This window comes from Planococcus citri, chromosome 4 (genome assembly GCF_950023065.1).
Source record: "Planococcus citri chromosome 4, ihPlaCitr1.1, whole genome shotgun sequence".
Lineage (NCBI taxonomy): Eukaryota > Metazoa > Arthropoda > Insecta > Hemiptera > Pseudococcidae > Planococcus > Planococcus citri.
In genome coordinates, this window is record NC_088680.1 from 20965437 (window position 1) to 20987369 (window position 21933).

A 21933-nucleotide genomic window follows, 5' to 3' on the forward strand; every position below is an offset into this window, starting at 1 on the left:
TCTTGTAAAAATTTTTCGGGTGAAAAAAAATCCATAAATCTGTTCAAAATTCTGTCTAAAGTTGAGAAATAGTTCCAAAATATTTGAAGAGGGCGTTTTTTTGTGCCAAAAAGTTGGAAGTAGGTAGTTAGGTTTTTAAACTTACAATTTTCAAAAAATTGTGTAATTTTATAAATGAGTATGTCACGATTCATGTTTTCCCCCGTAAAAAATTCGAGTGATTTTTTTGTGAAGGAGGGAGCAAGGGAGTATGGGGCTGCAGAACTGAAATTTTAGAGAGGAAAGTTCGAGAAAAATTCGAGTAATTTTGAAAATTTGGCGGATATTTTGATTTATTCTTATGCAGTTTTTAATTCGTTTCATTACAAGTTAGGTAGATATGGATCTCTCTTCGTCTCCCCTCCCAAGGCCACTCACAGTTTCTTTAGTAAACTGGAAAAAAAATCGTTCTGAAAAACTGGTAAAAACCAGGGAAATTGTTCTGCTCGAAGAGTGGATGCCCTGCAAGAAATCAAATTAGAATTTTATCAATTTTTTATGTTTTTGTTTTTTTTTGTAAAATTTCATTTTTTTGGGTTTTTTATTTTTTTGTTTTTTCAGGCTTCTCACTTTTAAAACTTTTTTTCCTGTTTCAAAAAAAAAAAAATGATAACTAAATTTTCAATTTTTATTATTTCTTCAACTATTTTTTTTTGTATTGTTCTTTTTTTTATTTTTGAAAACAAAATTGTATTTTTAAGTTTTTTCAATGCTTCAAAGTGAGAAAAATACTTCGATTTTTTAACATTTTTTAATTTTTGAGTTTTCAGGTTTTTAATTTTTTTTTCACTGTTTTAAAAAAATGATTTTTTCATCTTCATGGTTGTTTTTTTGTTTCCTGTTTTTTTTTCAAATGAAATATTCTTGCAGATAGGATTTCTTAAAACCAGATAAAATAAAATTAAAATGGCAATGTGACCGAATCAAAAACATCAGCTGTAAAGTTTCAACTGCTGAATGTTTTTTTTTTCAATTAGTTCGGAAACTTCTATTTTTAATACATCAATAAGAATTCGAAGGCATTGGATTCTGTGATGTGTGTAAAAGTTTTTTTTTCTACAGACAATTGATCTCCTCACTTCTTGAAATGGAAATTAGAAAAAAAACTTACCTACATAGAGTAAACGGGCTGAGGGAGTTGGTACAAGAATGATACAAATATGTATGCTCACAAATACGTTGAACAATCCAAAATTCATCTCCCTAATATGTAAAGAACACCAACCTCATAAACCAAATCCAACCCCTCCCCCCCCCCAATACCTATCATATTCGTAATTCAGTGAAATGAAATAATTTTTTTTTAATATTGAAAAAATTTAATATTTTGAACAAAAAATTTGAAATATGGTATTTTATTCAACAATGAAATTAATAAATATGGATAATTCTGTTTTCATTTTTAAAAAAATATATGTATATGAAGAGAGGAAAAATTCACGAATTTCCTTAACCAGGGCAAAGCTTTTCGCCAGCCAAAATGACGTCCTGGACACTCCAGCAATTAACTCATTATTTTTGCACATCTGTGTATTGTCCCAGTCGGAAATCGTCCTTCTTCGAAGTTCAGTCAATTCAAGAAGACCAAAACACCCTAGCTTTCCCTCTTAAACCCTGAGGATTTTTCTTTCGATTGTTTCATTCACCTCGTACGCGTATTAATTTTTTTAAATCAGACAAAGTCTCGTCGTCTCCTCATTAATTGACTGTTGATCTTCAGCGATGACTGAACAACGGCGACGTATTCTCTCTCGTTAAGTTCCCATGATATTATACATAGACATAAATATATTATTTCTGATTAGTTCTCACTCGACGACCACTAATTACTCGGTAATTATTTGTTGGATATGTAGATGACACTCTGTCGATATTATCTCAATCGAAAATGCAATGCCATTCGGAGCATCAAACCCTCAGTCCGAATTCTGTCAGCCATTCTGGTAAGTTTCTGATATTTTTTCATGCCCCTTGCCCCCTTACCTTACGCTACATTACGGTTTTTTTTCACTTATTACGAAAAAAAGAACATTATTTTGATACTGATTTCATTGATGGCTTTGACGTTGTTGTTTTTTTCTTTCGATATAATTATTATTACGGTGAATGTAATTTTTCGCATATGTGTGCGCGTGTGTACATATTTTTTTTTATTACGATTTACATTACAGTACATACCTCTCTACGTATATACTATTTACTCGTATTTAAACGGTCGTATACGCGTAAAATTTTGTCGTTGTTGTTGTTTATTTTACGTACCGATACACTGCTGAGTACGTGTATACGACGATGTATTCACCTATACCGATGCGAAATTGAAATTTACTGTATTTTGATTTGATTTGTAAACATTAAGTATTTTTTTTGTTCTATGGCGATCGTATTTTGTTGATCGCCTATACGTATATGCGATCGTTAGCTCTTCCTCGCTATACTGTTAACAAGCTTGCTATAATTATACAAAAAATCGATGAAAAAAATTTTTAAATCGAATCAATAGCGGAAAAATATCAAATTTTTTGGAGAAATTTTCCAAGCAAAAAAATAATAAGTACAGGTCTGGGCATCCGACCAATTAAAAAATGAAAAAAGAAATTGACGTCTAGTATTTTTTTCAGTGTTAACGATGGCGTGTAGCTTCCCTCTAAATGGTATCAGTCCTCATTCGTTATTTCACAGTATACGTTCTTTAAAAAGACGTCGCCATTCAGTGTCAGGTAAAAAAAAAAATGATGTTGTCTCTCAGAGTCTCTGGGTTTATTTCTTTTTTTTTCTAGCAATCGCTATAAACTATAGTATATTTTTTCTCTCACACCGCGTGCCTTGTTCTTATTTAATTATTTTTTTTCTGTTTTTAAATTTATTTATTTTTTTCCTTTTTCAAAACGCCTGTGTCTCTTATTACGTTACGTATCATACTACTTTTTTTTTGTAAAATTATAGCCGCCGCTGTTCGATATATCCATTTCTTTACCATAACGTAGAGTTATGATTGGTAGATCGATACGTGTGTTACTGTGCTGATTTTAATATGTAACGAAAAAGCTTGACGTAGTTGCAGAGATTACATGTGTATAATATAACGCTTTATTTGTGCGCTAGAAGGGGGAGGGGGGAGGGGAAACTTTCGACGATTAAAATTTATCGGATTTTTGTTTTCGATATCGTACGAGTGAGCGGACTACGGTATCAGATTAATGATGTAATACGAGATACGTGTTTACTCGCGTGGGCTGATCGCGAATCAATGGAAATATGTGTATAGCTGCGGCTGACTGACTGGCTGGCTGGCTGGTAATTGTTTAGCCGAATTTTCTCGTCTCATTATCGTTAGGGTTTCTGGTTTTGTGTGATTCTGATTTTTCGTGGCGTAATGTAATTTAATCGCAGGAAATTGATGGAAAATCGTCTATAGAGGAGTTATGAGGGGAGGTGGGGGTGTCGAGTTGAGATTGAGATCGTTTTGTGGCAAAATTGAGAGACGATTGTGCGATTTATTGGTCAAATTTTTGTTCGTGGGATGATCTGTGTTGGGATTTCAAGTTTTACTAGAACGATCTGTGTTCTGTGTAACCATTTTTTATGAGAAGATGACTGTAACCCCCTCCCCCTCCCTCCATCTCGGTAAATGATCACTCACATGAGAAGAATCAAGTTTTGAGAAAATTGAAATGAATTCAGATGAAATTTAAACCTTTAGAAATGTACCTACCATTCATTTCAGGCGTCAGGAAAAATCTTCAATTTTTCAGATTTATCAGAGTAGAAAAAAATTGTTTTGAGCACTAAAACTTCTCGAGAACTATTAATTCTCAAAAAAAAATTCTCAATTTTTAGCCTTCATATTTTTTTTTTTTTTTTTGTTTCTTGTATGTACTATTTTTCTTGGCTCTGAATTAATCATTTAAGTAACCGAAGTTTCTGCTGTGAAAGGAGGGGAAGGGATAGAAAATATTTAAAATTTGGTTCAAAAATGAAAACTTGTGTGGAATAGAAGTTAAGGATGATTTTAGTCATCGAGTTTCAAAATTCAAATTTTTTCAAGTTTCTTCGGTTGAATTTAACGAGTTTCAAAATAATAACTCAAAAATTTAAATTGGTACGAAATTTTCAATTATCAAGCTTTTTTGAATGCGAAGGAAAGGGGATTTATAAAAGGCTGGGCTATTGAAACCTGAACTAGAGTCCCCCTACACAAATATTCATAATTTTCCTGATTTTATTTTACAAACAGACTGTAGGAGTTGGCTCAAGATTTCCAAGGTCATTGCTTGAAGGACAGAGAAAGTCGAATTGATATCTAATCTGAAATTTTATTTCTTTTTTTTGGCTTTTGTTGAAAAATACACAGAGGATTACCCCGTTCTTTTCGTCCTGCGTTTGAATTTTTGTCAATAGTCTCTCTCCCCCCCCCATGCTTAAAATTTGGTTTACTCATTTTTTTGGTGCCTAGCTAATTGATTAATCTAATTTTGAGCCCTTTGCTTCGTCCGTATTGGAGATAGTAAATGTTTTCTAACTCATCGAATTGATTCCATACATCATTCAGCCTCCCTTTCCCCTCTCCCTTTCAAGAATTGTTTGATTTTGGAACCTATCGTCCAAGAAAGAAAGATTGAAATCATTCTCTCGAAGAAACCTATTGATTCTGACCCCGAATTTGAAGGTACCTATCTTAGATTGATTTTACATAAATATTGAACCCCCTTCCTTCGGATTTTCAGTTTTTGTAGTTTATTCTACAATACTCGTATTTTTTGGAATTTGAGGACGTCTAATGAGTCCTTGAAGTCCTACAAGTAAAAAAAAAGGTCATGAATTCGATAAAATGACACCAAAAAACGAAAAAATGATGAAAATGTCTGCATTAGCATTTGGCTTCCAAAGGAATTGAAAAATTCATTCCCTTTCGTCTCCACCTCTCGATTCATTATTTTAGACTATGAATAATTGAGAGTTTGATGCTCAAAAAGCTGCAAAAAAGCTCAATTTGGTAAACCAGGCTTGAAGAACCATCACAAAAATATGGAGGGTGGAGGAAGGAGTATAATGTGAGCAAAATTGTGCTCCAACTCAGATCCGAGTTTTGTTTGATGCTATGATTTTTGAAAATTCAATAAATGTAGGGTATCTAACAGGTAGTGAAAGTGGTGAAGAAGTAGTGATATCAAAAATGGGTAGTGAAACTAGAGAAAAAGTAGTGAATTCAGTCAAAAAGGTAGTAAAAGAATGAAAAAATTCCAACTATCAACTAAAACCCTCAAATTATTTTTGATGAAATTAAAAAATACTTTCTAAATACAAATTTTCTTCCAATTTCACTTTTTTTAAAAATTTCCCTGTGAAAAATTCGACTTTACTATTTTTTTTTGTGTAGGAGGGGGAAGGGGGGAGGGCCAAGTGGAGAGCATTCTGAAAATTTGGATGGAAAAATGTAATGAAAAAAGTAGTGATTTTTTTCAAAAAAAAATCCGTAGGATACCATAAAATCGTTAAAAATTCGAAACCTTGTCCTTCTGTGGTAAAAATGTTTGAAATTGAACCCCCTGCTTGGCCCCTCGTTCTTCGTTCAATTTCCTCATTTTTGAGATATTCTGAAGACTTGAGAAGGGAAGTTCGATCTGAGATTATCTGTTTCGGGGTGATGGGGGGGAGGGGCAATTGAAAAAAAACACTTCGAAATTCAGAACGCATTTTTTCAAGCAGGGTGGGAGGAGGGTGTAAAATTTGGAAATCATCGTGGCCTCGAGGGGAATTTCGATTTTGATCTGCTCCAAAAATGAAAGTGAGAGGGGGGCAATTGAACAAAAAAATGCTTCGAAATTGAGAATATTGGATTTTTTTTAGAAAGAAGGGGACTAATTTGGCATCTGAACATTGGATTTTGGGAGTCGTCTGATGAACTTTTTCAAATTCTTTCAAGATTGAACTTTGAAGAACCGTTTATCAATTGAGGAGAGGGCAAATTCGTGGACGTAGGGTGTTAAAATGTTGCTCGTAAATTGCTAAAATTCTCAATTAACGTCGGCTCGTTTTTGCCATAATTCAGAGTATGAGTTTTAGGATCGTCTCCGCGACACATCTTCTTCTCTCTAAAGCTCCATTGTGAAGTTCAAAGTACGTCCGGGCATCGAGGAGCGACTAATTGCCTAATTTATGGCATGTCGCGACTGATTTATGCCACGAAGTGGTCGAACTGAGAGAGCTACACCGCGCCGAGCCGACATCGTTGGTGGAAAATTTATTTACCTCGTTACAAAGTGTTGAACTGTGTAAGTACGAGAGAGGCGTTAAAAATGTGCGCGTTATTATTGAAAAGAAGCGAAAAAATTGTACAATTTGTTGAACTTTATCCTACATTGTAGCCAGGTCTAGATAGAGATAGCTTATACCTATTTGTAGATGAAAGAAAGAACATTGTTGTCGAGCCGAGACTAACGCCTCATCATCGTACAGAATTGAAGTGAGAATTGATTGGTTCGTGCGAAAGACGAAAAAGTAAACGAGACGGTTATATTTTTAGCACCTATGCCGACCTTTTACCGAAATATGTACGAATAGCTAGAGAGGTACACGATATTATAATGTATAAAAATTGAGAAAAAATTACACGTTGGGCTTCGCAACGTACATATTTATCGTTTACGCGTATTAAATGGTCCGTTTCTGTTCATTTTTTCTCTGCTGGCTATGCCATGCTATGCCCTATCAATGTACTCGTAAATGGTTAACGAACCGCGAACGTTGAAATTTTTTCGCTCGTTCGGGGTACTATTTCGAGAGACTACAAATCCGATAAATTTTTACGACTTTGCTTTTTTTTTTTTGAATTTATTCGTTTATTTTTTTTTACCTACAATATCGCTGATATTTTGCAATGAGCTGAGAATATCGCATGAGTATTAATAAATTTGTATATAATATGATTTATCAATTCAATACGTACATTACATATAAATGTATGATGACGAGATGATTTGAAAGAAAAAATTGTTGCCTTTTACGCTTTTGAGTGATGTATGTGTTTTTTTTTTCTTTCTTTTGATACGCAGTTTCGTCGATGGCAGACGGAATTCATCATCATCACCATCATCATAATCTTACGTCTGTCCCATTCTCGCCTTATCCTCCCATCAGAAGGGCTAGTACTGGAACAAGACCAGTGACTTTGACTCCTGGTCCGGCTGCATTGTTGTCATCTGCTGCCAGAACAAATTCATCTTGTATGTTTTTTTTTGTTCTCTCTCACTCTCGATCATTCGATTGGGCTTTTTTTTTTTATTTTGTGTATATTGTTTTAACGGTGATGGTATTTTTTTATTTTTATTTATTTTTTATTTTTTTTTACAACTCGAGAAATTTGAAAGGGAGGTTCTATAAACGCGAGTGTAGTTTAGGACTGCGATTTGGTCTAGGTTTCATGTGATGGTGGAAGCTTGTCTCATTATTTGTGGTGATGGGTTTTGTTCGTTAAAGGGAGGAGGTTCGACTTATGTTTGGGAGAATATTTTTTATTTTTTTGCTAAATTAAATGTAATTAGATAGGTGCGATTATAGTTCGACTTCGATGACAATATTATCATGAAATGATCCAATTTCCTTCTGGTTCTATCTTTTTCCATTTTTCGTTCATCTTTTAAAATTTTTGTAAATATGTACATAATATTTTCATATGATTTACAAATCTTTGTGTACAGACAGGGTATCTGGTAAGTGGCTTTCGAGTCTGGAAAAATGGATTATAATTGAGAAAAAACATTAAATGAACTGAACACGTTGCCTATTTATCGAATTGAAGTGGTAAGAGAGGGATTTGAAAAAGAAATGCAATATAATTTTGTGAAATGAAAGCAAGTCCAATGTTATTATTTGACTCCTTCAATTTTGGTGTACATCGAAAAATTCTTGAATAATGCTTATTTGATAAGCGAGGGGGAGGGTGAATTTTGAACAGATGAGAATTCAATTATCACATGCCATCGTGTGATGGGGACAAAATTAATGGTTCCCAAAATGTGAAAGAAATAGAATGTCTACCAGGTCGCTGAAGTCGCGAAAGTCTTGAAAACAGATCGCGAAAGTCGTGGAAAAGGTCGCGAAAGTCATGGAAAAGGTCGCGATTCTTACCAAAAATCACCAAAAAGTTGCCACAAATCGTCCCACTTTGAATTCAATTTTTTTTATTTCTTCATTTTTTCGTTGAAAATGAGAGGAAGGGGGGGGGGGGTACTGAAGAAAAAGTCGCGAAAAAAAGATCGCGAAAAGTCGCGATTTTCGAATATCAAATTTTGGTAGACATCCTAAAGAATATTACCTAAAAAAGTTTTTTTTTTTTAAATGTAGGTAGCCTTTAAATTTTATGTAAGAAAAAGACTCTTCGTTAACTCGAGGGAAAGGTTGAAAATTTTGCTGTATTCTTATTCAACTCCTTTTTTTTAAATGCATAACAATTTTTTAAAAATTGTTCAAGAAAATCTGAAAAAATTCATTACAACAGGTCTGGGGAAAAATAACTACTCTGGTCATTCATTTTTATGGTCAAAACCATGTTTGAGATGTTTTCTTTTTCAATAGTCATTTGCCACTTCGACTAAACAGATGACCAATGTTCATTTAATTTTTTTTTTCAAGAAGTTATTACATTCTATGGTAATTTCCATTCATTTACGAGTCACCCTGTTGGTACACGTTCGTTTCCTTGTCCCCATCCTTGAAAAACCTGAATTGAAATATTTTTGCTGGCCTCAGCTGTGCTTATTTGTTGCATGAATAATATTGGAATGCTCATTGAAGTTGGCTTTTGGAAAAGGAAATTTACTGCTGTCAAATTGATGTAAATTTTTGATGGAAAACGAAAAAAATGGGGGGGGGTGGGTAAGCATAAAAAATATTGGGATGAAATCATTCAATGTACATATCATGGTATCTGATTAAATTTTTTTGTTGAAAAAAAAATCACTATTTTTTTCAACCAAATTTTCAGAAAGCTCTCCACTCACTCGACCCGCCCGCCCCCCGCCTCCACACCCCAAAAAATTAACAAAATCAAAATTTTCAAAAAAAATTGAAATAAGAAAATTTGTATTCAAAATATTCTTTTATTTCAATCAAAATTATTTAAAAAAAAAAACTAATAAATTCTAAAATTTTGATTTTCAAGTATACAAAAATATCCATTAATTTGGCTACATTTGTTCATTTCAAAATTTTATTCAATTCGTTAATTGATCCACGACACTATAGGTATAGGTAGGGAGCTTTGTAATAGCTGAAAATATATTATCTATAGAGTATGCATGTATGCTTTGCTTTTCCTATTTTTTTTTCTGACTTTGCACTTTTTACTGTATTTTTCAACTCTTCACGTTTTGTGTACTTAATTAACAAAATTACCTGTACTTGATGGTTACTACCTAGATCTAGGTTAAAGATGTACAAAAGCATATTTTTAAATTTTTTTTCAAATGAGGGAACACTTGCGCTTATAGAATCACCTTTTTTCTATCACTTTATTTTTTTCAATTCAAATTATTTTATATTTTTATTATTTCTCGAGAAACTCGAATAGCCAACTAATGTGAATTTTTTCCCCATAGATACTGGTCGAGAACGTTGCGATAGTTTACCAACGAGGCCTAGAATGACTTTAGATACATTGTCGCACGCTAGAAGTGGGAACACTGTGTCTCATTTGACGCCTGTCAGCGGTAGACCTCATTCGATGTACACCAGAGGTGTTCTCTCACCTTCGGGATGTTCGCATCCTACTAGGTAAGCATTTTGGGAATCCTGTTTGACCATATTGGTTGTATTTTTCAGCATTCAATAATTAACCGCGTGTTTGTTTTTTATAGTCCTATGTCAGCCACTTACTCGACTGATTCAGCCGGATCATCTCTATCGGTGGACGGTGATAGTGAAAATTGGTCCGAGATGGAAAGCAGCACGTATATGAGGAAGATCATACTGGAAGAGAATTCCGAAGACTACGTGCAATGGGGAGGCAATCAAAATAAGAATTTCTTAGCTGAAAACATTCCTTATACGAATAACTCGTGTAGAAGTATTAAATCCATTTGTCATCACTCCAGTTCTAATTCCCAAGTAAGTGTAAGATTGGAATACCGTTGAATCGATTAGAGAATAAGTATCGAGAATGTGGATTAATTTCCCGTGTATTGTTTCGCGTGCAGAGCTCTTGTAGTCCGTGCAGTTCGTCACCTCTAGATGCAGCTGGATATCTTCCCATGAGTCCCGAGTCGGTAGCTGAGAATCGTACGCGGCAGCAATTGAACAGATCGTACGATTCGGTTAATCATAGTCGAGAGAGCAGTATTCACGAAGACTTGACTGAAGGCTACGTGCCGATGGCTCCTTTATCCGTCGATACTGGCTATTTAAGCATGGATCAGAGTAGTCGAAAACCAGGTATGTGTGCCACAAAAATATTCAATGTCACAGATTGAGGAATTATTTATTCATTATTAATTTTGAGTATAAATGTTTAATTGGTTGTTTTTTTTTTCTCAGGTGATATATCTCCTGGACTAAGCAGCTGCTCAATCACATCCGGTACACCTTCAACGGATGCCAGATTATCCGAATTCCATCTCGATAAAGTATCCTCGTATTTGACTCCTTCTGACGATGATATCATATTCAATGTTCGACCAACTAGAGCATACTCTACAGGCTCGAAGCCGGATGTTAATCAAAATAAATTTGTCAGGTATGTTGAATATTTTTCAAATGAATGGAGTCCAATGTTGAGAGTTCGGTAGCTGGGTTTTCCCTTTGAAGGAATCATCGTTTGTTTTTGGTGAAGTTTCAGGGAGATTTATTTTTCATTTCCAGTTCCAGTTCTCGTTTTCTTTTTTAATTATTGTTTTCATTTTTCAAAAGTTTTGATTCCAATATTGTTTCTGTTTTTTTTTTTTTTTAATTTTTCATATTGTTTTTTCAATTTGAATAATTCTGTTCCAAATTTTCATAAAACTGATTGTGAATTGCTATTGCGAGGAGTCCACCGGCCGAAAAAACTACGAATTTACAAGAAAAAGAAATACAAAATTGGAAAAAAAGCTAAAAAAGTACAAAAATTCGTCGACAATTTTAGAAATTCGTACAAAATCTTGAAAAGAATTTTTAAAATGAAAAAAAAAAATCGAGTGAAGAAAAATCGTGTTTGAAAAATTTTTGCACATTGATTTTTTTCTACCAAAGAAAAGTGAATATTATTGCGGGTTCATGATTTGTAGGTGTTCAGAAATAAATATTAAAAATATGTATGTCGTACAAAAAATGAACGAAATTTTGTGTTTTTTTATTTTTGGATTTGTTAGACACTCTGTAATTGTTGCAATCATTCAAAACTCAAAACTCTTGTTAGAATTGTGTTTTTTTTTTCAATTTTCCATTTTATTTTTTAATTTTTTGCAGTTTTTTGGGTTTTTGTTTATGGTTTTCAGCGATTTACAATTTGGTTCTCAGTTTTTAGTGTAGCTTTTCGAAGTTTTTTGTTTTCATTTTCCATTTTTATTTCTCATTATGTGTTTCAACTTTTTCAAAGCTTAATTTTTGTTTGTTTTTCAATGTTCAAGTATTTTGGGTTTCAAGTATAAATTATTCAAAAAAAAGGAACAGCAATTTTTTAAAAAATTGTTTTTCCATTTTGGTTTTTTTGGGTTTTCAATTTCTGTTTTTTGATTTTCAGTTTTGTGTTTCAGTTTTGTTTCTGGTTTTCTATCTTGTTTTTTTTTTGAGATTTTCTGTTTACGACTTCTGTTTTTGTTTTCATTTGTCATTTTTGTATTTTAGTGTATTTATGCAGTTCATTTTCTAAAGTTTTATTTTAATTTTTTTTTTGTTTTTCAAATTCTACCTTATGTACAACTTGAACTTTTTACTGTTGAATTTTTCAATTTTTTAAAAATTTTGCAGTTTTGTTTCTGGTTTTCTATTTTGTTTTTTGAGATATCCTGTTTAAGACTTCGGTTTTGTGTTTTCATTTCTCATTTTTGTATTTTTTTTTCAATCAACCTTGTTGAAACAACTTGGGATTTTTGCTTTTGAATTTTTCAATTTTTTTAAAATTTATTTTTATATTTATTTTTTTGTTTTTATGATTTTGCAGTTCTGTTTCTGGTTTTTTATTTCGTTTTTTGAGATTTCCTGTTTACGACTTCAGTTTTTGTTTTCATTTCTCATTTTTACATTTTGGCTTATTTGGTTCATTTTCAAGGTGTTTTTTTTCAATTTAACCTGTAACAATTTTGAAATTTTTGCTGTTGAATTTTTCAGTTTTTTTTTCTTTTTGAATTTATTTGTATTCATTTATTTTTTTGTTTTTGTGAGTTTGCCACTATCGTGTGATTAGAACATGTGAACGAAAACCATGTTGAAATTTCAAAGAAAAACGAAACTTTTTGACTTCTGTTTTTGGTTTTCTGATTTTCAGTTTTTGTTTTTAGATTTTTTGGTTTTCGTTTTTATAAAAATACGTTTTGTTGTTATTTGGTTTTTCCAATTCTATTTTTTTGGTATTAAGGTTGATATTTTGGAGAATTTTGTGTTCATATTTCACTTTTTACGCTTGAGTGTTAATTTTCAAGTTCGCACTTTCAGTTGTTATGTTTCTATATTTTAAATTTTTTTTTCTGGTGTTCTGAGTTCAGTTCATGGGCAGTTCTGTTCATGCAGCTATTTTTCAGTTTGTTGATGTTGATAGTCTCGAATGAGGGAAATTGATTAGTTACCGAATCACTCGCTAGTTCGATGCGAAGTTCTCCTCATTCTCTCCCTGTTCAATGTACAGTACACCTCGAAAACGATTTTAATTTCTAAATATTTTTCTTTTTCATTTCACAGATGCGATTCAGCGGACGGTCTACGCGTACGAGCATTTTCAGTAGGCAGCCGATACGTGGGCCACAATATGCCACCGACTCCGCGACGAACGCCCGCATCGACCAGCACATCGAGTATCGAACCTTGCGACGATCTGATGGAGATCGATTTTAGCGCGAATAAACTACGTCACCGGCAGCATTTGCGAACGCGTACACATCTGAGACACCAAGGCAGCCTGGGCAATGGCGGCAACGGCAGCAATGGCAGCAACGGAATCGTGCACACGAGCAACGAAAAACTAACCGTGCCGCATAACGCGGCCGCTTTCTCGTCGTCGACTGACTACATGGATATGTCGCCGAAATCGTCACCGAAGCTGGAATCGTCGTCTTCTTTGTGCGATTCGCGTCTTCATTGTTCATCCGATTCGGCGAACGTATCGCCTCCAAGACTGACTAAACACCTGATGGGTAGATCGGCGCCGATCAGCGTCGGATACTCGAGTAAACAGGTGTACGTTAAAGGCTCACCTTCGGCCAGCGGTTCCGGCGCTCTGGAGAAAGTCATCGAGACCGAATCGTCGCAGAGTAGTAATTCGTCATCGAAGCTGCGCCTGTCCGACGATGAAAGCTCGTACATGGATATGAAACCGGGCGTGTGCGATGTGCCCGATAATGTCGGCGGCAGCGTCGTCGTCGCTCCCAAAGTCACTACTCCTGTCATCGCTACCGCTACCGATTTGCACGCTCGTAAAGAAAGTTTCACGATACTGGATCCGAGTATTTGTCGTTCGGCTCCGGCCACCTGTACAACGCTGCCTCATATCAAACAACCGCTCATCGATACCGAAGGTAAACAGTTCAGAAACAACAGCATCTCGACGCCGACCAGCGCCAGCTTAGGTGTCGCCACCGGTACTCCGGAGGGATACATGGATATGACGTTCAAAAGTCGACAACAGCCGACCAAATCGATACCTCGGATACCGGATAAGACGCCCGACGGATACGTAGATATGTCGTTCAAAGGCGGTCGCAAGAATCTGGTCGATAGCAATTCGACGATGACGACGACGACGCCGGTATCGTCTCGTCACTCGAACAAGTCATCCGCAGATACCAAAAATCATCATAGCAACGCCTCTTGCTGTAGCGGCAAAGAGAACCAGATGGTGGTCGATCCTCGCCAGTCCTCCAAACCGATCGCCATCCAGCAAAATAAATGCAAACGAAGCAACAGCTCGGGGTTCTTTCGACGTAAACAGAGCGTCGACGAGACGAACAGCACGTCTACAAAACCGAATTTCCTGCCTTTAGGCCTCTCCATTCCTACGACGTTCGCCTCGCTGGGACGTAAAAGCAAGAAAACAGCCGCCGCGTTGTCGTCGAGTAGTAAAAAAGCCGATAAAATAGAATCGCCGGCCGGATCGAATAGCGGTATCATGTTTCCACTCAGTCCCGACCGGACACCTTCGCTAGACTACGATCCGAACTCAAAATGCGCGATTAGCGCATCCGGCGAAAGTATCAAGCTGACTGGTGGCGATTACGAGATACGATCGTGCGAAAGAGTCGACCTAATGGCGAACAACTGGGATCACCAACGAGGTTCCTCAGCAGCTGCAGAAGATGACGAACATTCCGCGTACGCGATCATGACACCGGGTATCGGATTACTCCAAAGGAAGACCTCCGAACCAGCCTGCTTGAATCATCATTATATTACCAACTCGAGATCGCCTGCGATCGGATCCGCCAAATATCATTCGCATCAGCAGCACCAGCAACAACAACACCAGCAGCTGCTACAGAATAGCAAAAGTTTACATCGAAGTACCTCCGTACCTGCGGCCATATCGAATATTAAAAATCGTAGTCCCTCGTTTTCGGAGCTGTGTTCGCGCAAAGAATGCTGTCATAGGGAGGAGATGGACGATAGATCTGATATCAGCGGTTCCAGCAGTCGCACTCTTACCAACGAATGCGAAACCAGCCAAAGAATGGATGTAGATGTGACGGTCGGCTCGTCTTCGTCGTCGTCGTCGTGTGAAGCGAAACTAAACCTAGTCGATGTTCCTAAAGCTTCCGCCAGCGATTTGTCTGCCGTCAGGATGAGGTGAGTTTCGATTAGTTTGGATTTGTTTTTTTGGAGATTCTCGGTGCAAAATCGAATTCGAAGTTTGGCTAGTTTTAAATTGAAGTCTCACTTGAAAAAAAAATCGTCGAAGTCTAGTACCAAACTTTTTTGCTGAAAATTGCTGGAATTTTTTTATTTTTTTGGCAAAAAAATTGCTAGAAAAGCGCCACTTTTTTGCTAAAATTGTCATAAAGTCAAATTTCTGACGATGAAAAAAAAATTTATTAGTTTACAAAAAATTCGATGGTCGGTTTTTTTCTTCAAAAATTGCCTAAAAAAATTTTGCTTCTCCCAAGAAATTTTCAAAAAGAAAAAAGTCTCACTATTCCCCAAATTTTTCCAGAGATCTGCCTTTTTCTAAAATTATGAAAGTCTTGCTTTCGGCCAAAAATTGCCACAATGTCAATTTCTGCCCAAAAACGCCCAAAAAATGCTCAACATTTTCATTTTTTTGCAGAAGAAAAATTCCAAAAAATCTCATTTTTTCTAGAAAAATTTCACAGTTTCTGGCAAAAACTGCTCAAAATTTTCATTTTTTCATAAGTAAAATTCCAAAAAAAATTCATAATTTCTGCCAAAAACTGCTCAAAATTTTCATTTTTTTGTAGAAAGAAAGTTCTAAAAAATCTTATTTTTCTAAAAAAAAATTTCATAATTTCTGTCAAAAACTGCTCAAAATTTTCATTTTTAAAATTTCAAAAAATCTCTTTTTCTAAATAAATTTTATAATTTTTGCCGAAAACTGCTCAAAATTTTCATTTTTTTGCAGAAGAAAAATTCCAAAAATCTCATTTTTTCTAAAAAGAAAATTCATAATTTCTGCCAAAAACTGCTCAAAATTTTCGTTTTTCTGCAGAAGAAATCTCATTTTTTCTAAAAAACAATTTCATAATTATTTCTATCAAAAACTGCTCAAAATTGTAATTTTTTTTGCAGAAGAAAAATTCTGAAAAATCTCATTTTTTCTGAAAAATAATTTCATAATTTCTGTCAAAAACTGCTCAGAATTGTCATTGTTTTGCAGAAAAAAAATTCCGAAAAATCTCATTTTTTCTAAAAAAATTTCATTATTTCTGCCAAAAACTGCTTAAAATTTTCATTTTTCACTTTTCCCCAAATTTGTCCAGAGAGCTGCTTTTTTATAAAATTATCAAAGTCTTGCTTCTGCCCAAAAAATAAAAATTGCCGTAATGTCTATTTTCGCCAAAAAACTGCTCAAACTTTTCTCTCTTTTTTACAAAAAAATCAACAAGTCTCTTATTTTTCCTGAGAATTGTCCTAAAGTTACACTTTTTGCCCAAAATTGTTCAAAAGTCTCATTCCTCCCTCCCCCAAAAAACAAATTGAAAATAGTTTTGTTTCATGTTTTCAAAAGTCTCGTTTCCTCTTCCCCTCAGAATTTGCTAAAAAGAGCTGCCTTTTGCCAAAATTATCAAAGTCTTGCTTTGGGGCCTAAAATTTCCAAAAAAGTCTCGTTTTCTGCCAAAGATTGTTCTGAAGATTTACCAATTTACAAAATGTTTTTCTGCCAAAAACTTCTCCAAAGTTTCACTTTTTTTTGTAAAAAATAACAAAAAATCACATTTTTAAAATAAAATTATCCGAAAGTTTCGGGTTTTAACGCAAATTTTTCAAGAAGACCTGCATTTTCCTGAAATTATTAAAATTTTGCTTTTAGCTAAAAAATACCAAAACGTGTCAGTTTTATTTTTAAAAAGGTTGCTCAAAAGTACAGTTTTTTTTTCATCAAATTGTTAAATACTGTTGCTTGTTGTTAATATTATCAACGTTTTGCTTTTGGCTAAAAATTTCCAAAATTCTTATTTTGTCATAAACTACTTTTAAGCTTTTATTATTTTTATTTTTTTGCAAAAAATAACAAAAAGTTCCAAAAATTTCCTATAAGTTTCATCTTTTTTGAAAATTGCTCAGATATTTTTTTCCCCTCTGAAATTGTCAAAAAGGCCCTTTTTGTGCTAAAATGATCAGTGTAATTGCTAAAATGTCAATAATGACTGCTCATTTTCAATTCTTTACAAAAAATTTCAAAAAGTTTCATTTTTTGCCAGAATTGCCCAAAAGTTTTACTTTTTGCTTAAAATTACTAAAAAGTTTCAGTTTTTTCCATAAAAGTTGCAAAAAAAGCTCACTCTTTCAAGTCTTGTCCTCCCCTCCCCCCCCCCTAAAAATCGCCAAATAGCGCTGTCTTTTGCTAAAATTCTCGAAGTCTTGCTTTCGCCCAAAAATTTCTAGTAAAGTCTCCTTTTTTTCAAAAACTTCCCAAAAGTGTTATTTCACAACAAAATTCAAAAATTACCTCAAAAGTCTGATTTTTTCTTGAAAATTTGTCAAAAGACCTGCCTTTTTCTAAAATTATTCAAAGTCTTAGTTTTGGACAAAAATAGCCAAATCTCCCTTTTTTTTTGTCAACAATTACTTACCGAAAAAAATCATTCACTTTTTTGTGTGATTTTTTTTCTGCATTTAAATACATATTTCGCTCACGTTTTGTGACTTTTTTTGGTTCTATTTTTATCACTTCTTAGTTTATTCAACTTTTTTTTTTTTTTTTTTTTTAATTGAGCATGAGCCCTATTTTTTTGTTTTAATAAATTAATGCGTAATTACAAATCCAATAATTACTCGAGAATCTAATTTTTTTATTTTTTTTTAATTACAGAGAAAAAATCACCTACGCCACGTTGGATCTTCCACCGGCCGAACCAGACGATAATTCCAACAAAGAAGATTCCGAATCGTCGTCCAATGCTAAGTTATCAGAGAAATCGAAATTGACTTACGCTCAGATCGACTTCGAAAAAGCCAGCAGTTCCTCTTTTAATAATAATAATAATTAATACTTTTATCAAAGACGGTCCATCGTTGTTTGAACTTTTTATTTAAAAACTTCGAATCGTCTAAAAATAACTTATTATAAAAAACGAGAAAAAAAGATGAAAAAAAAAACGATAATTAATTTATTTCTTCGTTTAAAAAATTTGCAATGCAATTTTATAACTTATTTTGTAAAATGTTTCGAATTATTGACTAAAATTAGGACAGATTTATTTATTCTTTTTTCTCTTCTTCTGTTGCTGCGTTATTATTTCTCCTTTTTTTCGTATATATCGTTGGTGTAAAAAATGTTACATTTTTACGTGCTGTGCTTCGTTTTTTTCTTCTTTTTGTACCAGTGGTATTGAATTTTTTGGCAAGGGCCTGGTTTTAAGCATTTAAGGAATTGATAATTGATTCGCTTTTACTCGCGAAATAACGGCTTGCGTTTGTAAAATGTAACGTTTTTTAACGAGTGTTTTTTCCTGTATTTAGGCTATTTTTATCGTTATTAGTATTATTAAATTTTAGTATTATTAAATTACGCTGTTGTTACTGTTATCTTTATTAACATGTTGTACACCTCTTTTTTCTCTCGATGATTTTAGTCTTCTTTTTTTTTTCAATGAAAAATTCTGTACGTGAATGGGAGTTATCAAAATATTGTCTAGAACATGTTAAAATATGTATAAACGATTTTGTGGTTTTTTTGTTTTTTTTTTAGATAAAAATATGTAATGGAAAATTTTGTACGAAAATCGTTTGGAATTTTGGTTTTTGAGGGGAATGTCTCGATAGGTAAATAGGTCATTGTCCATTTTTACATTCCTAATTTAAATTTATTTTATTGTATTGTTTTCGGTCTTGTGTTTTACTCCTTTTTTCTTTGTTGTTCGTATCGTTCGTAAATATTGAGAAAATTTTACGAAACGACGAATCATTGTTTTTTTCCTGATGTTTTACATTTTTTGATAACGTGTTTTTTTGATAAAAAAAAGTTTTAGAAAAATTGTACCTATTTTTGAATGAAATAAATTTAAGCTAGAAATTTTTTCTGTTTTTGTTTTTAAAAAAAATCGCTTTAAATTAGCAGCGCTAATTAACTTTCTGTGTACTATTTTTTTTTATTACCCTAATGCTCAATATGTTATGTGAACTATACCAAGGATATATTCCAGTTTTTAATTTAATGACCCATTTTATAGAGTAACGGTTACCACTAATGGCAGTTTTTTGCTTAGAGAATAATTTTTTTGTTAATGTTGCAAAGATAAATTCTTCATAATAGTTAATTTTGAACGAATTTCATGTATTGTACCTAATTTTTTCCTTTTACATTATTTTTCTTTTGTCGTCGTCTTAGAGAATTTACTGTTTGGAATTATTATTATTATTATGATAGGATTCTTGATAATTTTAGTAAATTTTATACGCAAGTGTAGAGATTTTTTTTGTTTGTTTTTTTGATTTTTTTTCCTGTTTTGTTCGATTTTTTTTTCTTTTGTTTTGTGGTATTTTACTTTCATATTCAGTATAAATGTGGAATTTTTTTTTCGTTTTTTCCTTTTCATTTGTTTTGTAAGGTTAAGATTTCTTTTTTTTTTCAACAGTTGATAATTTTTATTAGAGAATTTTTTTGTACACTTTTATCATGTTGTCATTAAAAAATAAGAGATGGTAATATTTTGTATGAGATAAATGGTCTAGATATGTATAATTGTTTCTTGCTTTAAACATGATTAAAAAATTTTAAAATTTATTCGAATGGTTTTTTTCATTGATTGTGAATTGTGATAGGTTATTTTCAGATTTGGCCTCTTTTCCTTGGAAGGTGGAGGCCCATTTTGGTGATAATTAAAACTATATATATTAAAACCTTGTTAAAAATGCAATATCATCATCAAAATCGTAATCAGCGACCTCAAATTGGTACAAATATACGGATTTTGAAAAAATTCAACCGACACCAGCGCTATCTATAGAAATATAATAGAAACTTTGTTCTGTTTTTAAATTGAGGTTGAAAATATCGTGAAATGAGAGCTAGATATGCGCGTGGCGCTATCTATCGGAATATTTCTGAACTACACCAGAAAGAACATCGAAAAACCCGTTTCAAACAGATTCTTCTTGACGTAGTTCCGAAATATTCCGATAGATAGCGCCACGCGCATATCTAGCTCTCATTTCACAATATTTTAAACTCAATTTAAAAACAGAACAAAGTTTCTATCATATTTTTATAGGTAGCGGTAGTGTCGATTGAAATTTGCAATACTTTCAATCCTGTAATAAAACAGAACAAAGTTTCCGTTTTATTTCGATAGGTAGCGCTAGTATCGGTTGAAATTTTCGCTACTTTTAGTCATAGTTTTGTTGGTAGCCTATCGAGATTTTTGCAGGAGTATTTTTAAACAAAAATTCATTATTTCGATTATTTTGCGCGGATTTTTAAAAAATCAGCGTATTTATACTGATTTGAAGTCGCTGATCACGATTTTTATGCTATTATTACTCGTTGACAAGGTTTCGTAGTGATTTGAGGTCGCTAATTATTTGAATGGTTTTTCTGAAATCTTTATATTCTTCATTTTAATTATTTCAAAATGATTTTAAAAGCGAATTGAATCGAACTAAAGTTCATTCGAAGTTGAAAAAAAAACGAAATGTGAACTTAGAACGGCGATTTCACCTCAAATTTCTTAATGTATTGCAAATGTAATGAAAATTCTCAATTTTCCAAGGTTTCCAACATTTTTGGTCAAATGAGGGCCAATTATGATGAAACTCAAGGTGGGAGTTCGCTTATAAAATAGAATTATCTATTTCCCACATATTTTGTTGATCATTTAGCTCTTAAATCCAAACTTACCTTTCAGATTTATCATCAGGAACTTCCAAAAATCAAAGGGTATTTGGAATTTTTTACCCTATATTATGAAGCTATATGTAATGGTACATCAGTTCGTAGGCAACCCTTACTTACCTTTATTCTCAAGTTTTACAAACACTTCCTCAGCTTTGGCTTTTCACGAGCACCTAAATAGCAACGTTTGTGGTTTATCGACAATATTCAATCATCAAATTCATCCTCCTCGGTGCAAATGCTTCATTGTATTTTTAAATCACAGTTGAAACAAACATTCTGATGAAAAATGTACTCAAAATTCCGACGATTTAATAATATTTACTAGGAAAACATTAGTTTTCCATTTCCAGCGCCATATTTTGTCAAAATACATAATCCAACTAGTCAATTATAACGAAATTCAACATTTTACATTTTTGTCTTATTTAGTCGATTTAAACTTTCATTGAAATGTTTGGACAATTTTTCAAAATTTAGAAAAAAAACTCCGTCAAAATCATAAAATTTTTTGCAAAAAAATCAAAAATTTTCATAACTTTTATATTTGGAAAAAAATATCTGAATTTTTTTTTTTTTTTAATATATTGTTTAAACAGTCACAAGGTATTAGATACATAAGTGACTTGATATCAGTAAATATACATCTTAAATTAAATCATTGTACTTAATATCTCGAATAAATTTAAGTAGTTCACAATAATTATTTTCTAAAAAAGGATTTTGATTACGAGAAATTTTATGTAATAATCTAGAGTTATTAAATTTTGGACAATCAAATATGATTTTTGATCAAAACGTGAAAAATTAAATTAAATTTTACAAAAAACAAAAAATCGAAAAATTTCATGGCAAAAATCGCGAATTTCTGAGACCATTTGAAAGAAAATTTCTGTATTTTTAATCAAAATGTAAAAAATTGAATTTAATCACAGTACTTAACCTTTTGGTTGTTTTGAATTATTTTAAAACAAGAAACAAAATGAAAAAAAACTTGAATTTAGTTTATTTTGAAAAAGTAAAAAAGGAGCCTCGTGTTCAATTCATTGAATTTTTAATAGTTTTTTTAGAAAAAAAAAAAATAATTCCAAAGATGACAGACCATAATTTACATATTTTCATTTTTTTTCCAATAAGAATTCTGAATTTTAATTTTTTTTTCAGTTAATTTTGATCGGAGTTTAATTCATTGAATTTTCAATAGT

General features: G+C 32.9%; 1 protein-coding gene across 7 annotated transcripts in view; it reads left to right on the top strand.

The window, feature by feature from the left end:
* The window catches only part of chico, a 79154-nt gene extending 59533 nt beyond the window's left edge, over positions 1 to 19621 (top strand). For 2 of the 7 annotated variants that reach the window (XM_065360109.1, XM_065360110.1), the window contains exons 8-16: positions 1896 to 1982; positions 2661 to 2759; positions 7095 to 7265; positions 9639 to 9813; positions 9897 to 10146; positions 10236 to 10470; positions 10573 to 10771; positions 12910 to 15006; positions 17708 to 19621. In XM_065360109.1, coding sequence (XP_065216181.1) covers positions 1896 to 1982; positions 2661 to 2759; positions 7095 to 7265; positions 9639 to 9813; positions 9897 to 10146; positions 10236 to 10470; positions 10573 to 10771; positions 12910 to 15006; positions 17708 to 17885 — 3491 coding nt within the window. In that variant the 3' untranslated portion in view covers positions 17886 to 19621. The remainder of the gene's footprint in view (positions 1 to 1895; positions 1983 to 2660; positions 2760 to 7094; positions 7266 to 9638; positions 9814 to 9896; positions 10147 to 10235; positions 10471 to 10572; positions 10772 to 12909; positions 15007 to 17707) is intronic. The other 5 variants (XM_065360112.1, XM_065360111.1, XM_065360113.1 and 2 more) reach the window with 5 other exon arrangements.
* The last annotated feature ends 2312 nt before the right edge of the window (positions 19622 to 21933 follow it).